This window comes from Xenopus laevis, chromosome 5S (genome assembly GCF_017654675.1).
Source record: "Xenopus laevis strain J_2021 chromosome 5S, Xenopus_laevis_v10.1, whole genome shotgun sequence".
NCBI classification, from domain to species: Eukaryota; Metazoa; Chordata; class Amphibia; order Anura; family Pipidae; genus Xenopus; species Xenopus laevis.
In genome coordinates this window covers 46822039-46844836 of record NC_054380.1, presented here as the reverse complement: position 1 = coordinate 46844836, position 22798 = coordinate 46822039, and the positions used below count along the sequence as shown (strand labels likewise).

Below are 22798 nucleotides of genomic sequence, written 5' to 3'. Positions count from 1 at the left end.
AGCCAGGAATTAAAAATAGCCAACTGCTTTGAGGCCACTGAGAGCGACATTCAAGGGGTCGGAGAGCAATGTGTTGCTCACAAACCACTGGTTGGGGATCACTGTTCTAGAAGCATTTAATAACTAAATGATGTTGGAGGCTGCAGAAAGCTATAGTTTAACTACTACTACAGCAGCAACCTGAACATACCTGTATGCAAAGAGCAACAAGACACCCTGATCACTAATATACTTTTTTAACCAGAATTACACAATATCTGTTTATTGTAATAAATTTGCAGGCACCTTACTGAAATGATAAAAATTTGTGTGGATAAGCAGTTTCACACTAATCTATTTATGGTTGCAGGTTGGGGGTTTATAATATACATGTACAGGTATAGAACCTGTTATCCAGAATTCTTGAGACCTCGGGTTTTCTGGATGACAGATCTTTCCGTAATTTGGATCTTCATACTTTAATTCTACTAGAAAATCGTGTTAACGTTACATTAAATAAACCCAAAATGCTGGTTTTGCTTCCAATAAGGATTAATTATAGCTTAGTTTGGATTAGCTACTGTTTTATTATTACAGAGAAAAAGGAAATCATTTTTAAAAATGTGGATTATTTGGATAAAATGGAGTCTATGGAAGACTGGTTTCCCTATAATGGATCCCATACCTGTACTAGATTGCACAAGTGATCTCCTAGTATGAAAAGTATACGCATCTCATGACACTTTTAAAAGCAGACCATGTCCTTTGTGGAGAGAAGTAGGTAGCTCCAGGCCCGGATTTATTGAAAGGCCAGCAAGGCCGGGCCTAGGGCAGCAGGATTTTAGGAAGCGGCATGAAGCCAAACCACATTCACATTGGTTCGGAACCTCTGGGGCTGCTCAGAAGATACAATAGTTTTAAATTGTTTAAATTTCCCATGTGCCAGTGCCCAATGCTCCCAACCTGATGATGAAAATTTCTCCATGTGCACGAATGAAGGGGAGGGGACAGGGTGACAAATGGCAGTGGGCCTAGGGGTGCCCCCTATGTAAATATGGCCCTGGGCAGCTCATGCTGCCTTGTCCAGTGCATTGTCCACTGCTGCACTGAAAATCATCAATAACCATTGCAAACTGATTATGAATATTATGATTATTAAACATGATTTAAACTTCCTTTCTCCTGCAAGGATGGAAGTAGTTTCACGTATAGGTTTCCACTGCATTGCTTTTTATCTTCCTCTGTGTAAAGAGGCTGGGAACGTTTAAAGACATCCCACTGAACTGTTTCCTGCCCATTGTCACCTTTCCTCTTCCAACCACAGATTCACACATGAATGTCCCACCCCCACATCACATAAGGCACATACCTTCATTCACACACTTATTATGAGACATTGAGGATTAAGAGAATATTTCTACAAGATTAGCTCACGTATCTAAGACTGAATGTTCTGATTTACTTACTGTTGGAGTAACAGATCACAAAAAAATGTCAAAAAGTAATGTAAACCAATAGCATTAAGGCACCAATAACAGATGATAAGTTAGAGTCGTTTGTTAAAAATGTCTGTAACTTATCACCTATTATCACTGCAATTTTTTGGTAAATGGTAATAATCAAATAAATATTAGTAATATATCCCTATGGCCAAATAATTCACAACTATGAATTACACCAAATTTACTAATTCTATATATATAAGTTTTTAGATTCTGTCATGCAAAGACGGAATTGTTGCTATACGGATTTATGGCATAATTACACATTATGCCACAGTGTAAGTGTTGATGCTTGACCTTGAGAAACAGCTTACATAGCGCCAAAGTGATAATAGGAATATATATATGTGCTATATATATGTGCGCCTCAATTGCAGAAGTGGCTGCAGTTTAGTAAAAGGACACAATGTTTTATTGCCTTATATGTACAGTTAAAAGGACGTTTTAATGCATAGTGGTGAAATAGCACCGATAAATATGATGATAATCTAATACACCATTTATATACAGTAGAATGTGCATTTATATTTTCAGGGGACCAAAAAAATGGTGTAAAATCCTGTAATATGTAAAATCCGGGACAAACGCTTTATATTGGCAGGACCACAAACAAACAGTGTAAAATGAGGGAACACTTGGGGGCCGATTCACTAAGCTCGAGTGAAGGATTCGAATTAAAAAAATTCGAATTTCGAAGTATTTTTTGGGTACTTCGACCATCGAATTGGTTAAATTAGTTCGAATTCGAACGATTCGAACGAAAAATCGTTCGACTATTCGACCATTCGATAGTCGAAGTACTTTCCCTTTAAAAAAAACTTCGACCCCCTACTTCGGCAGCTAAAAGCTACCGAAGTCAATGTTAGCCTATGGGGAAGGTCCCCATAGGCTTGCTAACCTTTTTTTGATCGAAGGATTTTCCTTCGATCGTTGAATTAAAATCGTTCGAATCGTTCGATTCGAACGATTTAATCGTTCGATCGAACGAAAAATCCTTCGATCGATCGAACGTAGGATTAGCGCTAAATCGTTCGACTTCGATATTCGAAGTCGAACGATTTTAGTTCCCAGTCGAATATCGAGGGTTAATTAACCCTCGATATTCGACTATTGATGAATCGGCCCCTTAAAATTAGGGGGATGTAAAATTGTGTTTCTACTGTAATTAATTTCTGTATTATTCCTTTAAATACACCTTCCTTTAGTTTAAGGGGGTTATTTATGAAAGTCTTAATGCTAAAAATTGAAAAAAATCGAATTTTTTTACTAAAAAATTAAAATCTTTAGTGGAAAAAAAAACTCACATTTTTCGAGATTTATCATACCCCGAGGATGCAAAAAGTTTCAATCCAAAATGCAAAAAGTCTGAATCCAAAAATACTCCATCTTCAACCTACCAAGGTCCTGTAGAAGTCAATGGCAGAGGTCCTATTTGCAATTTGAAGATATTATGGTCTTGCGCTGGGTTTCGTACGATAATCCGAACATTTTGGGCTTTTCCGCCGATTCCTCTGATTTTACTAAATTTTTTGGACTTTTCAGGCATCAAACCCGAAATATTCAGATTTTTTTGCGCGACAATCGGAAAAAGTAGCGGTTTTCGGACGACAATCCGAAAAAAACGTGTTTTTTCCAGATCCGATTTTTTGTGGTTTTTTGTTTTAAATGATAAATAAGGGCACATCGTGGATTCTAATTTGGTCAGACTTTTTTTTTTCCTTTTCTAAAGCATCAGAAAAATTTGGATTTTTATAAATAACCCCTAAATGTAAGGAAAAAAATATATATCTATCATAGTCTTATGAAATTATATACATTAATGTCAAAGTTTTTTTTGGTTGAATGGGCCCGTTTTAGATCAAATAGGTCCGTATTCGGACCGTATGAATTCAAGGAATAGCGCATGCGATCGAATTGGGAAAGTCCACCAATTTACTCCAAATACGTTCTAGGAGGTCCTCCATAGGCTAAAACAGCAATTCGACAGGTTTTAGATGGTGAATGGACAAAGACAAATGTTTAAAGAGACAGTACATAAATTTCGATATTCGAATTTTTGATTTTTTTTCAAATTCTAATCAAATTTGGATTATTCCCTAGTTGAAGAACACAAAAAATTGTGCGAAATTCAAATTTTTCTCATTTGAAAATTCACCTCGACCTCTGATAAATGTGCCCCTAAGCCTCAAGGATTTTATGCATCTTATACATTTTCTATCATTTGAAGAATCTATCCAGGCCAGCTGAAATATAGAATGAAAAAGTGACCAGGTGTCAGTTCCTACTGGATGTGAGTTAATTGAAGGCAGGTTATGGGGGGGTGACACGTCACTTCCTCATTGCAGCTCTTTGATATAGGTGTAAACATTTGGGGATTTGCATAAAGTACCTCTGACTTGCAATTAAGTTCCCAGGATTATCATAGGGCTCTGTGCTGGGTTTCCTCTGCTCCAATCAGCGGTTTCCTCGCCAACATCAAAGAGAAGATTGACCAATGAGCTGCCTGGTCGCACTGTTGGTGAAGGCACCACGGCTTGTGTAGGCCTATTTATGGGTGGATGAAAGAACTCCAACTTAATCAGTGACTCGTATTCCTTTAATGTCAATTGGATTTACTACCTGCCGATCACTCGCACCTTGGGTTTTGTTCCGATTACAATAAAACAAATCAGTGGAAAAGCTGCTGTAAGTTTTTTTTGCCCCTGTTTGTGTGTTTGGACCCCCCTCTCTGGAGTAATGAGTGCGACCGAGAGCTGCGCCAAGAACGTACAGTACCGGGTGGATCATCTTCTCAGCGCTGTGGAGAATGAGCTCCAGGCTGGCAGCGAGAAGGGGGACCCCACCGAGAAGGAGCTGAAGGTTAGCCTGGAGGAGCGGGACCTGTGGACGAGGTTCAAGGAGCTCACCAACGAGATGATCGTCACCAAGAATGGAAGGTAAGATCTGAGGCTCCAAACTTCTACCCAATGTATATATACATTCATCATCATGGACATTTAGTTTGGGACAGTGAAATCGGTTTAAAGTGCCATAAAGATAGGAATTAAAATTAAATTTATTATTAAAACAGATCTTTTTTAATACCTTAAATCTGATTTTTCTGCCCAATCTGTTCTTACCCTGTAACAGAAATTAATATAAATTAAGATTTGTTCAAAGGATGTTCAGGAATTTCCCTCGGGCTGTGAACAGATTGAAGTGCTATTGCCATTAACTGCCCTACTATGTTAATAATGACATATATCCTTTATCAGTACAATCCTTACCCTTATCTACAGGGTTGATATCTACAGCCATTATATTCAATGAGGAGAAAGCTAGATTAGATAGATTAGATTTTATCTCTCAGACCCATTCGCTCTCTGTATTTAAATACAAACAGATCTGTTGTGACCAAGATTTCATATACATCAAGTATTACAGTTCCTTTATGAAATGGCATTTTATTTACTAGTAAAATATTTCATATACATTTAAGTATTACAATTTTTTAAAAGGAAAATATAAGTAGGCCATGCAAAAATATTCATTATTTTTATGTATGTAGGCTTTCTATCACATACATGTAATTATATTTAAATATATCTGTATTGTAGATATATTATATATATCTGTATTGTATGTGTGTGTAGATATATATATATATATATATATGTAATCGAAAGGGCTACCAGCACTCTCAACAAAATCAATTTGTATGCCTGGGTGCAGAAGCATCAGTATTTACGCTATACTTTACGAAGAATCTGCACTCTCAGGACTTCTAAAATAAAATAATAATTTAATTACAGAACTTCAATCTGACTTTTCCGGAAACGTCAGATTGAAGTTCTGTTAATAAATGATTATTTTAAAAGTCCTGAGAGTGCGGATTCTTCGTGAAGTATGGCGTAAATATATATGTGTATATATATATATATATATATATATATATATATATATATAGTCCCTGTGCTATAACTTAGTGTTACAAAAAAAAGATTCATTTTCCCTTTAAACACATGAGTATTTGCGGTTTCTCCATGGTGGGAATAGTGGTGATAAATAAGGAATTCCTAAAGCAAGGGATTCTATAAAAACTGGACGTGTTTGGCCTTAAGTAAAGCTCCTAGGTGCAATAAAGGGGCCCTGAGAAAATGTCATGTCGTTAGGAATTCGCAATCTGATTTGTCACTCCATAAAGGTGTAGAAAAAGTTCAGTACTTAAACAAACCTCATTGGTGCAGTAGCAAAGTAATTAAAGCTACTTTATAGCAGATGAGTTGTTTGACCTCAAATTAAAGACAAAAGAAGCCACTGAGCTCAAAGGAAATAAATAAGGGGAAGTCAGTTAATTTCCTCTCAAATCCTTTTGAATCACTTTATTTGTCTCTTGATAATCAGACAGAGATTTATCACCCTCCCATGGAAAAAAAACAAACGTATCTGAAGAAAATGGTGTTGCTTTTTGTACATATTATGATAGTCTTGCAAGACTGGCATATATTTTTCTAAGATAACCAACCCAATTTCTTTCTTTTTGTTAGACGAATGTTTCCAGTTCTGAAGGTGAGCATGTCGGGCCTGGATCCCAATGCAATGTATACGGTTCTGCTGGACTTTGTGGCAGCCGACAACCACCGCTGGAAGTATGTGAATGGAGAATGGGTTCCAGGTGGCAAACCCGAGCCCCAGGCCCCCAGTTGTGTTTATATCCACCCAGACTCACCCAACTTTGGAGCCCACTGGATGAAAGATCCTGTCTCTTTTAGCAAAGTCAAACTTACAAACAAAATGAATGGTGGAGGCCAGGTAAGGAAAATAAAATTTGAATGTATTCAGAGTCTGTTTATTTTTCACAGCTGGGAGCCTGCCTTAGCCTTTTGTTACAGCACAAAGGGAACCAGACACTGAAGTGCCTAATAAAGGTGGCTGAGTGCGAGATAATAATGTGGCTTCCTATATTATATACAACTAAATAGTGAACTGATGTTTATGCACATGTGATGTCAAGTTTTATTTCCATTACATGGAGAATAACTGAAATGTTACTTCCTTATATCAGAATGTTTAATGTTTTTCCTGGCATTTAATATTTTCTTTGCACCTTCTGAAGAGAAGGGACGTCAAACTTCCTTCCTAAAGAATGTAAAATGTCTATAATTCCTTTATATAGATATATAACCAGGGACAGTTTCCCTTTGTAGTGTTATCTTATACGTATGTAATATACTTGGTAGTAATGGATTTATAAACCAGAGTGGTTTTCATATATTTTCTTTTTGGGCAAAATGTACTCCTGTACATTTGGGAGTATCCTTTCTTAAATGTAAAGCAGTATTATGATCCCACTCATATGTACATATAGAAATATGTAGATGCAATTTATTATCAACGCTTTTATTGTGTGCATGTTGCATTTCTTTTCTGTTTATTTGTAGATTTAAATTATGTATATACATTTATGTATAGTGTTTGGATATGATCATTAATAGAAAAGCACCATCTAGTGGTGTAAATATTTACTGCTCTTTTCGCTTTGGGGAATGCAATAGGCAAGCAAAGCTATGTAGCTGCTTCCTTTGAAAAATGCATGGTAGTGTTGTATGCACAAATAAGCATTGCCCTCTCTGCTTATTATCCAGAATTGCTACAACTGGCACTGACACATTCTCTGTAGGCATATTGCCATGCTACCTGTGCTTACCATGCAGTAGTGAATAAAGCAAATAACACATAGTACTTTCTTGGCTTCACCATAATGAGTGTTATACTGAGCATATTAAAAAAAAAAAAAAACACTTTTGTTTTACGTTATTTAGTAGTATTAAAATGGGTTTTCCTCTCCATCTCTTACAGATTATGTTAAACTCTTTGCACAAGTATGAACCTCGAATCCACATAGTGAGAGTTGGTGGCACCCAGAGAATGATCACTAGCCATTCATTCCCTGAGACACAGTTCATAGCAGTGACCGCATACCAGAATGAAGAGGTAAAGAATAACGATCATATTTATTGTGTTAATATTGGATTAATATATAATTAATGTACATCAGAGACGGTAGTGTTGATTCTTTCATTGTTTGCCAATTTTCTAGTTAGACAGTATCAAGAAAGAATGTAATTGGAGCAGAGAGTCATAATAAGGGTTGCCCAGGATGGTAAAGCAGTGACATAATTAGAAGTTACTGGGCCCCCAGAAAACTAATTTTAGGCATATGTACAGTGGTGCTGCCTTTTTTTGCTTTGCCACTGCAGTTTGCCCCAATTATGCACATACTGAATCTGTTGTTTCTAAAAAAAACCCAGGCAGTTATTTAAAAACAGTGGGCACATTTGCTCCTGGGCTGTAGTCCATGGCAACCAATCAGATGATTGCTTTCAGTGCTAAACCTGCAGCTGGAAAAAAGCTTATCACTGATTGGTTGCTATGGGTTATTGCCCAGGTGCAAATTTGCCCACTTTTTATAAATGAGCTCAAGTTGTGTCCCTCATATATTTCTACCCAGGTACAGCAGCATAATTATACTGTTACTTATGCTGCTGTACCTGGGTAGAAATCTATGAGTATAAGTAACAGTAGCATAAGTAACAAAAGCATGAGTAACAGTATCATAAGTAACAAAGCATGACAGTATCATAAATAATGTTCCACCTTCCCCACCTGCACTCTGTTTTATTGTGTCATTAGTTCATATGCCCTAATCATTTATATCATGTAATTTCTGGAATTAATTTGTACTTTCCTCCTCTCCTTTTTTTCCAGATTACAGCACTTAAAATCAAACACAATCCATTTGCCAAAGCATTTCTTGATGCAAAAGAAAGGTACGGTGTTATTTACAGATGTAACTTGTAATTTGCTCAAACTTCTTTTTATCAGTTTTGGCAGATGTGTTTCTTGCACTATGACAAATGTACATTTGTAATTCAAGGCCTCTTCCCCATTGAGGAAAACTCTATATCAATTTTAAACTAAGATATAATATTTTAAACCAAAAATATATATGAAGTATTTTTTAAACATTTATGTTTTTATTAGATACTAAAGTTTCTCTCTTGTATCTACAGAAATGATTATAAAGACATCTTGGATGAGGGAATCGATAGTCAGCATTCTAATTTCTCTCAATGTAAGTTTACTGCATGTGCAAGTGTGTAGTATTTATCGTAGTATATGCAAATATATGCTGTAATTAGTTAAAAGAAATCTAAAAGTTGAAAATCAAATGACTGTATCGTTCTTTGTGCTTTCTCTTCAGTAGGTACTTGGCTTATTCCTAATGGTGGGTCATTATGTTCGCCCAATCCACACACTCAGTTCGGGGCACCTCTCTCTCTATCGTCACCTCATGGCTGTGAGCGATACTCATCTCTAAGGAACCACCGCTCAGCTCCTTACCCCAGTCCGTACACTCACAGAAACAATTCTCCAAGTGAGTATCGACATCTGCAGATTACTAGGGTCAAAAAAATTTGGTGACCATTTTTTTTCTGTTAAAAGTAATCATGCCAACACAACCAAAATCTTGCTTTTAGTATAGAGACACTGCCCCCCTTTACTGTCATGGCTAGGACTAGGCAAGACCTGAAACACCTACACTAGTATAATGGACATCCCAGAACCCCCATAAAGCTCTGTTAAAGTGTTTATCACACCCATATACTGTATGTAGGAGTAGAGTTATTAGAGCATGATTTAGCAAAATCTGTAGTTTTGAGCTGAATAGCATCCAAAGCCTTACATTAATGTGATGGAAAACTTTGCTCATTTTGAATATGCATTTAGTGATTGGATTTGGTTTGGTATTTGCCAGGATTCAATATCTATGGGTAAACACAAAGTTCCTGTTCTAATCTTAAATTACTAATTTATCTTTAATAAATGACCCAAATAGGCTGCAGCAAGTTACACCAGTCTTACCAATGACCATAACATATATATATATATATATATCTTCCCATTCAATTGGATGGCAAGTAGCAATTTGATCTCTGAGCTGAAATATTGCAAGTGTTTCTTTTTCATTCTAGACAATTTAGCAGATAATTCTTCAGCCTGTCTGTCAATGCTCCAGTCCCATGATAACTGGTCTACCCTTCAAATGCCAGCACACACTGGGATGTTGCCAATGAGTCACAGCACGGGAACACCACCTCCCTCAAGGTAAATGAAGCATCTTAGCATAACATTACAAAAAAGAGAAAGTATTTACTTGATGAGATTAGACATTGTGAACAGAGGGCATTAGATCAATTGCCAGGTCAGAATGGTTCAAGAAGCCGACTGTACTGGGAAACCTGATAGTAACATAGTACATATTCTTTGATGGTTCATTCAAGAATAAAATATTTGGGTTTGAAGGCCCTATTGCAGTATAGGCAGACAGCTACATATGTTGAATATGCTGGTTTTTCTTTATAGCGTAATGAATCATACTCTCTTTTTTCTATTTATTTTTTTTTTTAACAGTTAAATTAACACCAATTTTTTTTATTGCAGTCAGTACCCTTCTTTATGGTCTGTGAGTAACAGTGCCATCACACCAGTGTCTCAGTCTGGAGGAATAACTAATGGAATAAGCTCCCAGTACTTACTTGGCTCTACACCTCACTACTCGTCTCTTTCACATGCTGTGCCCTCACCATCCACAGGATCTCCATTGTATGAGCATGGAGCACAAACAGAAATAGCAGAAAACCAGTATGATGTCACGGCACATTCCAGGCTTTCATCAACATGGACACCCGTTGCGCCACCATCAGTCTAAAGTAAAGACCTTGAGGACTCAGTATAAAAATCAGTATTTCCTGGGCCTGAATTGCTGGGGGTCCCTGGTACATAAAGCAAATGATTGCTGTAGGCCTCCAAAACAACTTAAAGATGTGCTTAGGCAAGTTATATCAGTGTTTACCTGCTTCTAAAGACTTCATGGGCCCAACCAGGTGTGGGTGGTCTGCTCAGCGGGCCACCATATGGATATAGATGCTTAGCACAAAGTGGGGTTAACTTACACATATTAAGTGATTACACCAAGGATCGTTATCACCTCTGTATATTCTACATCATTTTTCTGAATGTACTGGCAAGGGGTGATTTACCCAGGAGTCTCTTTTAAAGGGAATGTAAAAATACAGTATTAATAAGAAGGTCTGCTTCTTTTTTACACTGCCTTTATATTGCTATAAATTACTTTTATTTGGGACTGCTGCTACAGACTACACATTTTTATTATAGACATATTTTTTTTAATATGCCTTATTAAGTAAAAAATAATTTAAAATGTTTAAATAATTTAAAATGTGGTACTGTCTAGATTATGGAAAAATATTGGAAGCAGCTTTTGTCTGAATCTGCTACTTGCTGCCTAAATAACCACAAACTTCTCCCAGCTAAACTGATTTGAAATATGGTTTCTAAAAAAATAACGGGGAGAGAAAGTATGTTATATCATTGTGTAACTGGTATTGCTGTATTTATTTTATCTTCATGTTTTTGTGGTAAATGTATATGTGCTGTAAATATGTTATTGTATGCTGTAAGACAATCCGATAAAAGAAATATTGTGGAACAGAAAAATGGAGTCTATTGTAATAAATATATCATTCAGGATGTTTTCATAGACAGATTATGAGAGTCTATATGCAGAGTCTATATAATGTGCAGGATTTGGGGGAGTATTATTATGTTAACATTAGCATAACAGTCCCCCAAATCCTGCCACCCAGTGTCAGTCTGGGGTGCTTGGGACCCACCATCTATTCATTTAAAGGGATTCTGTCATGGCAAAACATGTTCATTTTTTCAAAATGCATCAGTTAATAGTGCTGCTCCAGCAGACATTGGCACTGAAATCTGTTTTTCAAAAGAGCAAACAGATTTTTTTTATATTTATTTTTGAAATCTGACATGGGGTTAGACATATTGTCAGTTTTCCAGGTGCCCCCAGTCATGTGACTTGTGCTGTGATACACTTCAGTCACTCTTTACTGCTGCACTGCAAGTTGGAATGATATCACTCCCTCACCTTCCCCCAGCAGCCTAACAATGGAATGGTAAGGTAACCAGATAACACCTCCATGACACAATATAACAGCTCCCTGGTAGATCTAGCAATAGCCCTCAATAGTAAAAATACATTTCCCACTGCGACTTCAGTTACATTAAGAACGAGAAACCAGGTCCGGACTGAGAATTAAAATAGGCCCTGGCATTTCAGGTACACAGAGGCCCAATCAGCCCACAAAGAGGCCCAAACAGCTCCCACCAGCCCAATAAATAGTGACTTTCTATGACACCTTATAGCAGCCCCTCTGGCATTTGCCAGAACCCACAGATTGCCAGTCCGGGCCTGCGAGAAACAATAGCCTGCCTGAAAGCAGTTCATGAAAAGCTGGCTTTTTCAGAAAGCACATGATCAGGCAAAATGACCCGCGACGGCTGCCTACACACCAATATTACAAGTAAAAAAATATATACTAGTTGGTTGAGGAATACATTTTTATATGGTATAGTCAATTATTTGCAGTATAAACAATGTAATTTAGAAATAAAAACGACATCATAAAAATCATGACAGTATCCCTTCAAGAGCTTCTCCTTACATGCAATCATCTGTTCTTCCCTCAATTTTTCATTTGTTCTCATGTAGTAACAAGGAATGGCCATTGTATAGGCATACAAGGCAACTGGTTGGGTGAGCTTTAGGTAGGATTGCTATCTGTCCAGTGTTGATCCAAACAGTCTTGTATTTGAAGGGACTTTTCTGGTCCCTGACAGCACCAGCTAGCCCTCTGAAGGCATAGGCCCACCCCCTTTTGTCTGGCCTTTGCAAAATTAGTAACCCTAGCAGGAGGGCCCACTTATGCCAGTCCTGGTGGGCTAGTCTGGCACTGCTGCCACCAGGGAGATTGTATTTTTGCATGGCCTTCCCTTGGGGTTGATAAACATTTTGGTATTATATTTTCCTAACAAAGACATAGAAAAAAGCTGGCACCATTCCGTCACCCCAAAAATATTGAAGAATTAGGTAGATTCCAGGAGTTTTAAAATATTAGTAAAGTAGTACAAAAAGCTTTATTTACATCTTGTATGAAAAATAATAGCCTGATAGTTTTGTGTCCCCAAAGGACACTTAATCATAGGCTATGATTAAGCCTATGATTAAGTCTCCTGTGGGGACACGAAACGCATGTTTTTTATGATTTTCTATTATATTTTCCTAAACCTAACATATTAATTGAATTCATTCAAAAAGGGGACAAAGAGAAAATACATTCAAAATACTTCCACATTTTTATCCTTTCCACCAATTCTCCTCTTTGATCTCACATGGAAATGGTATTGGCATACAAGACCAAATGGTTGGGTGAGCTGGAGGACCCATTGCACCTGGGCCCACGGGGAGTATCTCTTCTACCTAGGTGAGCCAGTCTAGCACAAAAAATGTATATATATATATATATATATATATATATATATATATATATATATATATATATATATATATATATAAAAGCTGGGAAAGAGAGTCTCACACTCACAGATCTTAAAAAACATCAAAGATGGTTTATTATGTCAAGGAAAACTGACGTTTCGGTCAGCAATCTGACCTGAAATAATAAACCATTTTTGATGTTTTTAAGACCTGTGAGTGCGAGACTCTCTTTCTCAGCTTATATCTTTCGTTTTTGTTTTTGCACCCAGGCAATATTAACACGTAATATACGCTTTATGGCGGCTGTTGTGAGTGCTTTCATGGAATGTAAAATATATATATATATATTTTATATATATATATAGATATATATATCTATATATCTATATATATATATATATACTGTATATATATATATATAATTATATTAAATGTTATTTAGGCCTTCAGCAGATATGTTGATTAAAGGAAAAGTATTATAGTATAATATAGTGAATAAAGTACCCCCTCTTGTAAAATATAAGGATATTATAAGTTACCGAGGAGTTTCCTGACCATATAAAAACACGAGGCCGAAGGCCGAGTGTTTTTATACAGGTCATGGAACTCCGAGGTAACTTCTAATATCCTCATATTTTGCAACTGGGGGTACTTTATTTATTATAATACACGAGTTTCGGTGAGTCATGTGACAGAAATGACATCAGAACTCACCGTTTATAACTGATGACATCAGAACTCACCGTTTATAAGGATATCATTTACAAGATATTCATGGCTTTTGTGTATTATAATAGTATAATTCCACTGACTGTATAATAAGCTGTTTCTTAATTCAGTAAATACAGTGACTTGCCAGTCGACAACAAGCTCCAAAATAAATAAACAAGAAATAAAAGAACAAATAAAAATTTAAAAATTGTTATAACCTCAATTTATCAATAATTGTTTTTATTGATTCTATTTCTATACACTTGTAGGCTGGCCAACAACAATGTACTGTATTCATTGAATTAATAAATGATATTTAATCAGGTGATGGTAAATGGTCCTCAGTATAATTATATTATTGATATTGTTCCCCCCTTAAAGGAACAATTATCTACATGTTGCACAGTTCCATGGCACCCAGGTTTAGTTTTAGCCCTTTATACAACAATACATAGAGTATTTAGTTTTTATGCAATGGTTAAGAAAAAGCACAGATGGCTAAGTATGTCAGTTTATGGTGTACTGTTGCTAGATGCACAGCAATGGGTTCCATTAAGAGACTGGTTTAATAGCCCTTGTTTATTGCAAGAAGAAAGGAGAGTGCCTATTCACAAATATTTTCCGTATAGATACAGATAAAAATCTGTAAAAATCCACAAGATAATTGACTTCTGCTAGTGAGCAATTTGGCCTTTCGCCACCTCATACTCCTGCAATTCCTTTATTGTGCAACCCCTTAAACTACTAGTCTGCAAATTTCAGCTTTCAGATGGTGGTGGTGGAACTAAACATTCTTGGGTCACCTAATTTAAATAATCCAAAATCAATTCATCAGAATGTGTTTTATTGCTTTAAATGATATGGGGTGTAAGCACTCCAACATTAATCTCTGATATAAATTGCAAGGGGCTATTAAAAGGGTGGTTCATCTTTGGCTTAACTTTCAGTATGTTCTAGAATGGCCAATTCTTAACAACTTTTCAATTGGTCTTCATTATTTATATTTTATATTTTTTTATTATTTGTCTTTTTCTTCCAGCCTTCAAAAGGGATCACTGACCCCATTTAAAAACAAATGATCTGTTAGGCTACATATGGTTAATGCTTCTTTCTATTCAGGCCTCCCCTATTCATATTCCAATCTATTATTCAAATCAGAGCATGGTTGCTAAATACCGTATATACTCGAGTATAAGCCGTCCCGAGTATAAGCCGAGGTACCCAATTTTACCTCCAAAAACTGTGAAAACTTATTGACTCGAATATAAGCCTAGGGTGAGAAATGCAGCAGCTTCTGGTAAGTTTCAATCAAAAAATTGAGGGGTTCTGCTCCCATTGGAGGTGCCGGCATCTCGTTTTTGGATGCCGGCCACCATTCTTGGACGCTGGCGAATATTCTTGGAGACTATTCTTGGACCCCGGCGACTATTTTTAGAAGCCTGCGACTATTCTTGGAAGCCTGCGACTATTCTTAGGCGCCGGCGACCGTTTTTGCGCTTGACCCGAGTATAAGACGAGGTTGAGTTTTTCAGCATATTTTGGGGGCTGAAAAACTCGGCTTATACTCGAGTATATACGGTAACTCAAAAGTCACAAATACTAAAAAATGAAAACCAATTATACTAACAAAACTCAAAGGTGAACAACCCCTTTAACCATTTTCACAATCCTTTTTGAACACTGCAATAATTAATGTTATTTCAGTAAGAAGAATGAGATAAAAAAGATAAATATGAAATGATTAGGAAAACAATGTTCCGTCTCCGACTCTAAGGGGCACATTTACTAAGCTCGAGTGATGGATTCGAAGTAAAAAAACTTCGAATTTCGAAGTGTTTTTTGGGCTACTTCGACCATCGAATGGGCTACTTCGACCTTCGACTACGACTTCGAATCGAACTATTCGAACTAAAAATCGTTCGACTATTCGACCATTCGATAGTCGAAGTACTGTCTCTTTAAAAAAAACTTCGACCCCCTAGTTCGGCAGCTAAAAGCTACCGAAGTCAATGTTAGCCTATGGGGAAGGTCCCCATAGGCTTGCCTAAGTTTTTTTGATCGAAGGATATTCCTTCGATCGTTGGATTAAAATCCTTCGAATCGTTCGATTCGAAGGATTTAATCGTTCGATCGAAGGAATAATCCTTCGATCGTTCGATCGTAGCATTTGCGCTAAATCCTTCGACTTCGATATTCGAAGTCGAAGGATTTTAGTTCCTAGTCGAATATCGAGGTTTAATTAACCCTCGATATTCGACCCTTGATGAATCGGCCCCTAAGTCTTCGGCCTACAACAAGAATAGCTAAATACCCAAAGGACTAAAGAGGCTCACTTTGGAAAATCACGTTCACAAAAATATAAAATTGAAATGAAAATGCTTTGGACCTAGGGTTTTTGCAGTTAAAGGAAAACTATACCCCCAAAATGAACACTTAAGCAACAGATAGTTCATATCATATTAACTGGCATATTAAAGAATCTTACCAAACTGGAATATATATTTAAGTAAATATTGCCCTTTTACATCTCTTGCCTTGAGCCACCATTTCGTGATGGTCTCTGTGCTGCCTCAGAGATCACGTGACCAGAAATACTTCAACTCTAACTGTAACAGGTAGAAGTGTGGAAGCAAAAGACACAAATCTGTCTGTTTATCGGCTCATGTGACCTAACATGTATGGTTTGTTGGTATGTCTGTGAGTACAGTGAATCCTACGATCCCAGGGGGCGGCCCTTATTTTTTAAAATGGCAATTTTCTATTTATGATTACCCAATGGCACATACTACTAGAAAAGTATATTATTATGAAAATGGTTTATTTACATGAAGCAGGATTTTACATATGAGCTGTTTTATGCAATATCTTTTTATAGAGACCTACTGTACATTGTATGGGGGGTATAGTTTTCCTTTAATAGATCTTTCTGTAGCTTGGAGCACTATGCCTTAAGTCCACTGAAAAACATTTAAAAATGTTTTCAGGATTTTTTATATTTTAACATTAGGAATGTTATATTATATTTAACATTAACTAATGCTAGCTTAGTGAATAGAGATGGCGCGAACTGTTCGCCGGCGAACTTGTTCGCGCGAACATCGGGTGTTCGCGCTCGCCGGAAGTTCGCGAACGTCGCGCGACGTTCGCCATTTTGGGTTCGCCATTGTTGGCGCTTTTTTTTGCCCTCTCACCCCAGACCAGCAGGTACATGGCAGCCAATCAGGAAGCTCTCCCCTGGACTACTCCCCTTCCCTATAAAAACCGAAGCCCTGCAGCGTTTTTTCACTCTGCCTGTGTGTGCTGAAGAGATAGTGTAGGGAGAGAGCTGCTGCCTGTTAGTGATTTCAGGGACAGTTGAAAGTTTGCTGGCTAGTAATCGTTTTGATACTGCTCTGTTATTGGAGGGACAGAAGTCTGCAGGGGTTTGAGGGACATTTAAGCTTAGGTAGCTTTGCTGGCTAGTAATCTACCTTCTACTGCAGTGCTCTGTATGTAGCTGCAGTGGGCAGCTGTCCTGCTTCTGATCTCATCTGCTGACTGCTGCAATAACAGTAGTCCTTGTAAGGACTGCTTTTATTTATTTTTTTGTTGTTTTACTACTACTACTACTACTACTACTATAAGAGCCCAGTGCTATTAGTCTAGCAGTGTTGGGGAGTGGGACTGGTGTGCTAATCTGCTGCTCCTAGTAGTTCAGCAGCACCAACTTTAATTTTTTTTTTTAATATTCATTTTTTTTTTATTTTACTTTTTTTTATTTTACTACCGCTGTAGTAGTGTATAAGTTGACCTTTTAGGCATTATTTGCCCTGTAGGCATTTTTTGCCCAGTGTGTTATTCAACCAACTGCCATCTAGCTGTGTGACCTTGTTCACATTCTGTCTAAATATCCATAATATTACCGTCTCCAGAAAAAACACCGGAGTGACTTTTTTCAAGCAGCATTCATATATTTTACGTAATCCGTATCCACCGCTGTAGTAGTGTATACGTTGATCTTGTGGGCAGTATTTGCACAGTGTTTTCTTCAAACCGCCATCTAGCTGTGTGAGCTTGTTCACATTTTGTCTAAATATTGATAATATTATCGTCTCTAGAAAAACCACTTGAGTTACATTTTTTCAAGCAGCATTCATATATTTTACGTAATCCGTATCCACCGCTGTAGTAGTGTATACGTTGATCTTGTAGGCATTATTTGCACACTGTTTTCTTCAAACTGCCATCTAGCTGTGTGTATTATCGTTTCCAGAAAAACCAACTGAGTTTTTGTTGTTGTTGTTTTTTTAAAAATAATGCCAGGCAAAGGCAGGCCGCCACGCAGAGGCCGTGCTAGGGGCCGTGCTGCTATGCAATCCTGTGGCCCTAGCAAATTGCCCAGTTTTAAAAAGCCAATGACCCTGAACTCCCAAAATGCTGAAGAGGTAGTTGACTGGCTTACACAGCACACCCCATCCTCTACCGTTTCTAACTTTACCACAACATCCTCCTCATCCTCCACTGCTATGGCCACCCCACGTAACACTTCCTCCACCACCGGTGCCCCTTCTTCACTGGAGTCAGAGGAGTTATTTTCCCATGAGTTTCTTGAACTGAGTAATGTGCAACCATTATTGCCAGAAGAAGATGAAGGAGATGAGGACGTTACACCAGATTTAATTCTGGCAGAGAACACGATAGAGATGGACATAATGAGTGATGAGGAGGAGGTCCCCGCTGCTGCTTCCTTCTGTGATGTGTCAGAAGAAATTGATGCATCTGAGGAGAATGATGATGAGGAGATTGATGTTTTGTGGGTGCCTAGTAGAAGAGAGCAAGAGGAGGGTAGTTCAGATGGAGAGACGGAGAGTCAGAGAGGCAGTAGGAGAATAAGACTTAGAAGAAGCAGGGAGGACAGCCCGCAGGGATCAGTAGGGCAACAACATGTATCGGCACCTGTGTTCAGCCGGCCAACGCACCCGCCATTGCCGCCAATGCCGCCAACTTCTACTGTTACCGCCAGATCGCACACTTCCAAAAAGTCAGCAGTGTGGGATTTTTTTAATGTGTGTGCCTCTGACAAAAGCATTGTAATTTGCAATGAGTGCAGTCAGAAACTGAGCCTTGGTAAGCCCAACAGCCACATAGGTACAACTTCTATGCGAAGGCACATGAGCGGCAAGCACAAAGCACTTTGGGAGCAACACCTCAAAGGCAACAGGCAAACTAAAAGCCACACTCCTTCTGGTCCAGCATCTTACTGCTCTACCTCTGCTCTCCTTGACCCGTCTGAACCACCCTCCACTCCGCCTTCCACCTGTTCCCATTCCCAGTCATCTGCCACCAGCCAAGTTTCTGTGAAGGCCATGTTTGAGCGTAAGAAGCCAATGTCTGACTGTCACCCCCTTGCCCGGCGTCTGACAGCTGGCTTGTCTGCACTCTTAGCCCGCCAGCTTTTACCATACCAGCTGGTGGACTCTGAGGCCTTCCGCAAATTTGTAGCAATTGGGACACCGCAGTGGAAGGTACCCAGCCGCATTTTTTTTTCTAAAAAGGGAATACCACACCTGTACCAACATGTGCAGAGCCAAGTTACCGCATCTCTGTCACTTAGTGTTGGGCCAAAGGTCCATATGACTACTGACGCATGGTCCTCCAAGCATGGTCAGGGCAGGTATGTCACCTACACTGCCCACTGGGTGAACTTGGTAATGGCTGGGAAGCAGGGAATGGGTAGCTCAACAACAACAGTGGAGTTGGTGTCACCGCCACGGATTGCACGCGGTTCTGCCACCACCTCTACTCCTCCATCGCTCTCTACCTCGTCTTCTTCCTCTTCTTCTTCTTACTCTGCTGCTGGGTCCTCCTTCTCCTCCTCCACACCTGTGCACCCCCAGCTCCCCCTAGGCTATTCGACGTGCCAGGTACGCCGTTGTCACGCTGTCTTGGGGATGACGTGCCTGGAAAGCAAAAACCATACCGGATCTGTACTCCTGTCATCTCTGCAGTCACAGGCCGATCGGTGGCTGACCCCACACCAACTGCAGATCGGAAAAGTGGTGTGTGACAATGGAAGCAATCTGTTGGCAGCGTTGAGACTGGGCAATTTAACACATGTGCCCTGCATGGCACATGTGTTAAATTTAATAGTCCAACGTTTTGTCTCCAAGTACCCAGGATTCCAGGACGTTCTCACCCAGTCCAGAAAGGTGTCGGCCCATTTCAGACGTTCCTACACAGCCATGGCACGCCTTGCTGACATTCAGCAGCGCTACAACATGCCAGTCAGGCGTTTGATTTCTGACAGCCAGACTCGCTGGAATTCAACGCTCCTTATGTTGGAACGTCTGCTGCAACAACAAAGGGCCGTCAACGAGTACCTTTTTGAACTGGGTGGTAGGACTGGATCTGCAGAGCTGGGGATTTTTTCCCCCGTTACTGGGTGCTTATGCGCGATGCCTGCAGGCTCATGCGACCTTTTGAAGAGGTGACAAATATGGTCAGTCGCACCGAAGGCACCATCAGCGACCTAATACCCTTCGCTTTCTTCCTGGAGCGTGTCGTGCGACGAGTGACAGATGAGGCTGTAGACCAGCGTGACGAGGAGCTGGAAGCGCGCGATTTCTGGTCGGAATCACCAGAACGAACCCAGGCACCTGCTGCAACGCAGGGAGAGGTGCCAGAAGTGGAGTCAGAGGAGGAAGGTGGCTTTGTGGAGGAGGAGGAGGAGGACCAACAGGAGCAGGCTTCCCAGGGGGCTAGTGGTGACCTTTTGGGGACCCCTGGTCTTGTACGTGGCTGGGGGGAGGAGACCGTGGATGATGCAGTCCTTGATAATGAGGAAGCGGAGATGGATAGCTCTGCATCCAACCTTGTGAGAATGGGGTCTTTCATGCTGTCATGCCTGTTGAAGGACCCCCGTATCAAGAGGCTTAAGGAGAAGGACCTGTACTGGGTCGCAACGCTACTAGACCCTCGGTACAAGCATAAAGTGTCAGAAATGTTACCAACATACCACAAGTCCGAAAAGATGCGGCATTTACAAACCAGCCTGCAAAACATGTTGTACAATGCTTTTAAGGGTGATGTCACTTCAGGAACTCATCAACATTCCAGGGGCAGAGGTGCCAGTAATCCTGCCACGAGCACACCTGCAAGGACAAAGCCCTTTGGCCAGTCTGTAACGTCAGACATGCAAATGTTTTTCTGTCCAAGGCAGCGCCACAACCCTTCTGGATCCACCCTCAAAGAACGCCTCGACCGGCAGGTAGCGGACTACCTGGCATTAACTGCAGATATCGACACTCTGAGGAGCGATGAACCCCTGGACTACTGGGTGTGCAGGGCTTGATCTGTGGCCAGAGCTGTCACAATTTGCCATGAACCTCTTGTCTTGCCCAGCCTCAAGTGTGCTCTCAGAAAGGACCTTCAGTGCAGCAGGAGGGATTGTAACTGAGAAGAGAACTCGCCTAGGTCACAAAAGTGTCGATTACCTGACCTTTATTAAAATGAATGAGGGGTGGATCTCGGAGGGTTACTGCACGCCGGAAGACTTGTTCTGACTTCTATGCAGCTGTCCTTCTCTTCAAGCCTCATGACTCCACACACAGCTGTCCTTTAGCGTCCTCCTCCCTCCGCCACCGTTACAAACTAGGGTGCAAACCCTACTGGTTTAATTTTTTCTGGCCTCTGTGCTTCAGTGGCTGCAACCAAAAAAACTGGGCAAACAATGTCTACAAGGTCAACGTATGGCAAAAAATGACTATTTTCAGCATTTATATGGCATATTTTTTCTGGCAACTGTGCTTCAGTGGCTGCGTCCAAAAAAATGCATATTTTCTGCATTTATATGGCATAATTTTTCTGGCCTCTGTGCTTCAGTGGCTGCAACCAAAAAAATTTATATTTTCAGCATTTATATGGCATAATTTTTCTGGCCTCTGTGCTTCAGTGGCTGCAACCAAAAAAATTTATATTTTCAGCATTTATATGGCATAATTTTTCTGGCCTCTGTGCTTCAGTGGCTGCAACCAAAAAAATTTATATTTTCAGCATTTATATGGCATAATTTTTCTGGCAACTGTGCTTCAGTGGCTGCGACCAAAAAAATGACTATTTTCAGCATTTATATGGCATATTTTTTCTGGCCTCTGTGCTTCAGTGGCTGCGGCCAAAAAAACTGGGCAAACAATGCCTACAAGGTCAACGACGTTGACCTTGTAGGCATTGTTTGCCCAGTTTTTTTGGCCGCAGCCACTGAAGCACAGAGGCCAGAAAAAATATGCCATATAAATGCTGAAAATAGTCATTTTTTGCCATACGTTGACTCAACGTATATGGCAAAAAATTACTATTTTCAGCATTTATATGGCATATTTTTTCTGGCAACTGTGCTTCAGTGGCTGCGACCAAAAAAACTGGGCAAACAATGCCTACAAGGTCAACGTATGGCAAAAAATGACTATTTTCAGCATTTATATGGCATATTTTTTCTGGCAACTGTGCTTCAGTGGCTGCAACCAAAAAAACTGGGCAAACAATGTCTACAAGGTCAACGTATGGCGAAAAATTACTATTTTCAGCATTTATATGGCATATTTTTTCTGGCAACTGTGCTTCAGTGGCTGCGTCCAAAAAAACTGGGCAAACAATGCCTACAAGGTCAACGTATGGCAGTTGTTTAAAGAGAACAGTAGATTACTAGCCAGCAAAGCTACCTAAGCTAAAATGTCCCTCAAATCCCTGCAGACTTCTGTCCCTCCAATACAGAGCAGTATCAAGCAGATTACTAGCCAGCAAACTTACTATCATCTGTCCCTGAAATCACTAACAGCTCTCCCCCTACACTATCTCTTCCAAGCACACACAGGCAGATTTTTCAGATACATTTTTGCCCTTGATCCCCCTCTGGCATGCCACTGTCCAGGTCGTTGCACCCTTTAAACAACTTTAAAATCATTTTTCTGGCCAGAAATGTCTTTTTTAGATGTTAAAGTTCGCCTTCCCATTGAAGTCTATGGGGTTCGCGAACCGTTCGCGAACCGCTCGCATTTTTGCGCAAGTTCGCGAATATGTTCGCGAACTTTTTTTCCGACGTTCGCTACATCCCTATTAGTGAACATCAGGTACATCAAGGGGCATATTTATCAAGGGTCGAAGTTAAAAAAAACTTCGAATTCAAAAAGATAAACCGAATAGAGGTCGAAGG

General features: G+C 39.5%; 1 protein-coding gene across 2 annotated transcripts; it reads left to right on the top strand.

Annotated features, from left to right (window-relative positions):
- The first annotated feature begins 3827 nt into the window (after positions 1-3827).
- On the top strand, positions 3828-11087 carry tbxt.S (T-box transcription factor T S homeolog). Of its 2 annotated transcripts, none has more exons than XM_041563962.1 (8): positions 3828-4417; positions 6008-6272; positions 7320-7454; positions 8229-8290; positions 8534-8595; positions 8728-8898; positions 9497-9629; positions 9966-11087. In XM_041563962.1, exons 1-8 carry the CDS (start codon positions 4218-4220, stop codon positions 10231-10233), a joined length of 1296 nt encoding a protein of 431 aa, XP_041419896.1. In that variant the 5' UTR covers positions 3828-4217; the 3' UTR covers positions 10234-11087. The 2 variants fall into 2 exon arrangements, with proteins under 2 accessions (XP_041419896.1, NP_001084047.1); NM_001090578.1 differs by having other exon boundaries at positions 4076-4417; positions 8725-8898; positions 9966-11042.
- The last annotated feature ends 11711 nt before the right edge of the window (positions 11088-22798 follow it).